Below are 5555 nucleotides of genomic sequence, written 5' to 3' on the forward strand. Positions count from 1 at the left end.
ATGTTGACGTGCATGCCTTGTACATATAAGACACAATGTCCTTCCTCCAGGGCAGTAAAATAGGTTGTATCGGGCCCACTAACCTCAAGCCCAAAGGTGTTTGGGTTATAAGGAAGGCCTTGGCCCTAGGGCTGGTGGCCCCATTCGCCCCCTTTTCCCAAACACATTTGGTCACTAACATATGATGAATGTGCCTCTATTAAAATGTTTCAAAAAATTAATACGAAAACGTGTTTCCCAACTCACCCATCACAACCATGAGCTGCCTCCACTTGTCTTTGGAGCCAGTGACAGAGACAGATTAGGAAAATCTGTACGAAGCCCGGTGTGTGGTCAGACCAGAGGAGGGTCAAATCCAAGCCCTAAAAAAAACCACGGTGTGTGATATTAATCAACGAGAGCCATGTTTCCTCCCTGCTAAAGCGAACAGCAGGTCCCCTTTCCTACGCCACGGGCTCTTTTAATGCGGGGACCGGCCGGGGCCCAAACATCCTGACGGAGAGAGGCTTTACTCTTATCAGGCAGGAAACACTGCTTCTCCGCCACATCCTTTTTACAAGAAACACGACTCAAACGTTCCCAAAAAACGCAGGAAGACCAAGCCAGACTCCAGGATTTGTCAAACGCCCGCCACTGCGACTCCCCCCCCCCCCGAGCCCCCCTTTCAGATTCCTTTTATCAAAAATGAGAAGGAATTCCAAAATAGAGGGAGAGAGAGAGACGGAGGGAGAACAAGAAAAATGAACGTGTAAAACAGTTGACGGGAACGAGGTGTATTTATTTATTTCGCAGAGATTATGAAAGTCTGCATCAGCAAGATAGGACAGGCAGGAGAGGGGGGGAGTTTGGGTAGGAGGGGAGTTCCAACATTATGCTTAAGACACGCACCCAGAATAAGACGGAGAAACAAAAGGCCCGTAGAGATGGAGGCGGGGAAAAAAACAGCAGAGCCTGTTTTACACTAATCCTCTGATCCGCAGAGGAGTGAAACTGAGTGCATAATGGGTGTTGGTGATAGCAAACTGGGAATGCAGGGTGGTAACCGCTGATTTCCAGTGCCGTGGTCATAGCAACAACCCGGCATGCACAACAAAATTTCACAGGTCAGGTTCTCCATGGGACATCAAACTGCCCGAACTTGTACAATTAATCAGTACTAACTGTGTGCTTCAAAAAAAAATATGAAAACTGTAAATAAATATACAGTTATGAATTAATTTAGAGATGAACATAAATGGTGATAATTGTAAATGAAATGACCTCAAGCCATGAATAAATTACAAAAGTCTTTGACCTGTATTTATATTGTTTTTATTTAAGTCTGGTTCAGAAGAGACCTCAAAACATTCATCTTTAATATTTCACAAAATGAACAACAGCATCTGCAAATTTTTTCTTATGTCCAGACCTACAGACAGAATGTGCTGTATTTATACACAATGCAATTCATCATCAAATCTGACCACTCCATCAAGATAAGTCAAACAGAAAGGGGTTTGATGTCAATAGCTGTTCATCGAGAATGCTAAACTCAATTAAATTAACATGGCAAACCTATATTGGCATACAACTGTATTCACCATCATTATTTTCTTAACTGTTCATGAGTACATATATATATTTTGAAATGAACGTAAAAAATAAAACAAAAGGCAATTCCTTCAAAATAACATCCTATTAAGGACATACGGAAAAGACCAGCCTCACTTAAATAATTCTTGAGGTAAAACAATTGAGGTTGGAAAATGAAGAATATATCTGAACTGAAAAAAGCAATACAATAAGCTTTAATGCAAAGCAATTCGATATATAAATAAGCTTCATAGCATATGTACATGTTTCTGTCGCAAGATATGAGAGCATTTCGGTTTGTCCATTTTTTTTACTTCCGTTCTTTTTTTGGAAACAAAGATGGGAATGAACTTTAGTTTTTATCTATGCATCCCTGAGGTGTCCATCGACTTCCTGTAGCTTCTCTCTTCCGCTCCCTCCATAGCGCCCCTTTTGTTTACCTGTCAGTCACACCGCTGACCCGCGAACATCGCACAGTTTCTATTAATGGTCCTTATTTAGTTGTTTATGAAATGCTGTAGTTGTTGTAATAGGCTGCCGTGGCGTCAGCCAATACAGAGATGAGGCTGGTTTCAGTAGCGCTGCTGGAGCAAACGGAAGCCGGTGTTACCTGGATGTGTCCCGTGACTGTCATCCCACCCTGCTCGGGGTGATAGCTTGTTGAATTGAGATACTGGTCAAACTCATCTCGGTCTACCTCACCTAGCAATTCAGCCTGGCTCAGTTGGTCCAAACTCTCCAGATGCCCCTGTTCTGGAGGAGGCGACAGCTGGCCCAGGTGCCCCTGATGCCCGGGGTGAATCGAAACTTGGGGGAACGATGGGCTGTAATAGGAAAGCGGAGGAGCAGGGATGAGAGTCACCCCACTTCCCTGATGAGACATCGAGATGTGGCCCAAATGTGTGCTCCCACAGTGTAGAGCCGTCTGTTGCGAGTACTCTGGATGGTATGGAGGTGGACTGCTCATGTGGACAGGGGTTGAACGTCTGTCTTCTGGGCAAGAGGTGGAGGATGAACAGGAGCTGGTGGAGACAGAGCTCGGGGATGAGTAGTAGGATTGGTGCTCATGGTCCACGGCGTCCAAAGGTGACATCTCGGGTGGTGTGGGCAAGCCGTACGGGTATGGGTCGAAGCTGCTGTTGGAGTTTGCAGGGTCTCTGAAGACCCTCACACCCGGTAGAGTTACATTAGGAGAACTGAATCCACCACTCACACCACTCTCATCATCTTTGTCAAGGGGGTGACAGCAACCCCGGGGGTCCGGTAGAGAATTCTGGTCCGGACCTAGGGAGGTCAGGAGGAAACCAGGGTCCACGCGTTTACAGATGCGTTTCAGCTGCTTCTTTCTACGAGGGCGGTATTTGTAATTGGGGTAGTCCTGCATGTGCTGTACCCTCAGACGTTCCGCTTCGTCCACGTACGGTTTCTTCTGCAGCGGAGTTAAAGCTTTCCATGACTTTCCTGTTTAGAGGGACAAAAAGAGCAGATGCCTTATATGTCATTTTAAACTGTGAAAACTGAACTAAAGTTCCTGACGAAGTATAATCATTGAAAAGAGGAAAAAGGACAGATGTTGTCATGATGGTATAAATTGGAAAGTTACAAATCATTCCTTTAATAATCACATTAACACCAGCACAAAATAATGTCACAGATTATTATAAGCAGATGCAGATCACTATAAATATGAAAAAATAAAGATGACATGAAAAAGTATTCTTTCTTTTGATTTCAATTAAAAATACTTTGTACTACACTTATTTTATTGTGTTTGACTTTTTAAAAACTGTTTATACTCATATTATTGTTATTATTGAGGTAATTGCCATTCTTAGGCTCTTATTGTTATTATTAGCGTTCATTTCGGCATTTTAAAATACCTGAAATCATTGTTTCATTGATAAATTTCCTGTAAATGCGTAACTGATCAAACTTGCCTACAAACCAAATACTGGAAACTATTACAGTAACACAAATAATTAAAATGTTCTAACTGACATATTGAAATAAGGTTAATAAGTAATTGTTAATAAGGTTGATAAGAAAATAAATAAGTTATAGTTTTCTAAATCCTTCCTTAACTTATTTTAAAAATAAGCAAAACGCAGAGGGATGTATATGATAAATATTATATAAAATGATACATGTGCTCGTGATTGAGGAACAATTAAATGCATATCAATTCAATAAACGTTTGTTCTAGCGCTTTTAAAAAGTTTATTACGGACGTCAAGTTTACTCTATAGTCGTAATTTTAACTGCCTACACCTTCTAGAAATGTCTGTTTTTAATTCTACAATGAATTTAGAAGCATAGAGATGAATCTGTAATAGAGAACTCAGTAAATGTTTCTGTAACAAGTCCGTGAAATAAGGCGCAGAATTAAAACACAATTTTCATGTAACAAAGTACATGATCAGTGCTACATAATAACAATAATATTAATGATAATATATCCGTATCATTTGTCTTACCCAGCATCTTGCTCAGCTCCGCGTTGTGTAGATCTGGGTTCTGAACCGCGAGTCTCTTGCGCTCATCTTTGGCCCACACCATGAACGCGTTCATGGGTCTCCTGATGCGCGGCTCCGACACCTTGTCCGCGGGAGCCCTGTGGGAGGTGTGTCCGTCAGGTAAGTCCGCATTTCCCGCAGAACACTCAAAGCTCTCCGGCCAGGAGGAATACGCGCTTATCAGAGCAGCCATGTGCGCACCGCAAACTTCACCTTCACACAAACTTTGTTTCTCAGATGCGAATGTGACCTAGAAGTTAACTTTCGTTTTTTTTAAATATAAAGTTAAGTAATAAAGCGATAAAAGCTGGCCGTGAATGAGCAGGTGGTCGAGCAGAGACCTCTGAACCGGTGTTTTGCGCTCTGAAGCTGTGATTCACTGTTTCCTCCGGCATGGGGAAGCGCTTTATATGAGAGGAGCAGTTTCCAGCAGAGGCCCACGGGAGGATTTCAGCTCCTCCTTGACTGCAACCTGAGATTCACGACAGAAAAAACAGTGACAAAAATATTTCAACACGCTTTACTTCAAAATCACGTCATGGGCTGTTAGTAGGGTTATTTGGCTTGTGTTGGTGTGTGTCGTCTGACATTATATACATAAATATGGACACTTTTTAACTATTATTCACAAAGGCAATCCATTGGATAAATGGGACATACATATTGTGAAATCATTTTCAAGTTTACTATTTTAAATAAAGACTTATATATATATATATATATTCATATTGCATATTGTTTTATTATAGTGAATGTATGTTTTTCTTGGCGAATTTATTCTATTTGTATTAACATCCTTCAACTGCGTTTTCATGGTTAAACTATAGTTTCTGTACAATGTGAACACAGTTATATGAATGTCATTTCTTTAAAAGCTTTAAAATAACACTCACGAAATTGCGTTGCTAACTTTCTATGGATATTAGTATAGAGACATGCATTTGAAAGGAGAGTTATTTTTAGTTCGGAGAAATGCTCAAACCTGTTCCGATGGGGCCCGTCCTGTCCAAGCAACCATTAAGCAGGTTAAACCGATGACGTGTTTTTTCTCTGGCACAGTGTTTCATTCATTGAGCTATGATGGAGGAACTGTTATTTAATTTTCATCGAGATTGACACAACAGTTGTTTACCTCACAAGTTCTGCATCACTGACTCGTCAAAACCGGTCATTCTACATGATTCACTCAATCTCAAAAAGCTCAGACTTGTTATGTATTGCACCTTTATCAATGACCATCCACGTAGCATTTTGCGTAAACGGTGCTTTCCATGGTCTTTCATGCATAAAAAGATGGGTAAAATGCAATTAATGTATTTGTCATATTGATCATTCCTCACAGCCAGCCGAATGGACACGACCAGACAAGAAGTTCCTGTTGACAGTTTTACCGTTGGCCCTTCATGAGGGCTGCAGGAAGACAGGAAGTGTTCAGAATAAACCAATGCTCTGCTCTAAGACAATATCAAC

General features: G+C 41.2%; 1 protein-coding gene across 1 annotated transcript; it reads right to left on the bottom strand.

The window, feature by feature from the left end:
- Positions 1 to 1317: 1317 nt before the first annotated feature.
- sox7 (SRY-box transcription factor 7) lies at positions 1318 to 4466 on the bottom strand. The gene is made up of 2 exons (XM_079474091.1): positions 4047 to 4466; positions 1318 to 3033 (listed from the first exon to the last, which is right to left on the bottom strand). Exons 1-2 carry the CDS (start codon positions 4276 to 4278, stop codon positions 2078 to 2080), a joined length of 1188 nt encoding a protein of 395 aa, XP_079330217.1. The 5' UTR covers positions 4279 to 4466; the 3' UTR covers positions 1318 to 2077.
- Between the last annotated feature and the right edge of the window lie 1089 nt (positions 4467 to 5555).

The sequence above is a fragment of the Barbatula barbatula genome (assembly GCF_947034865.1).
Source record: "Barbatula barbatula genome assembly, chromosome: 15".
Lineage (NCBI taxonomy): Eukaryota > Metazoa > Chordata > Actinopteri > Cypriniformes > Nemacheilidae > Barbatula > Barbatula barbatula.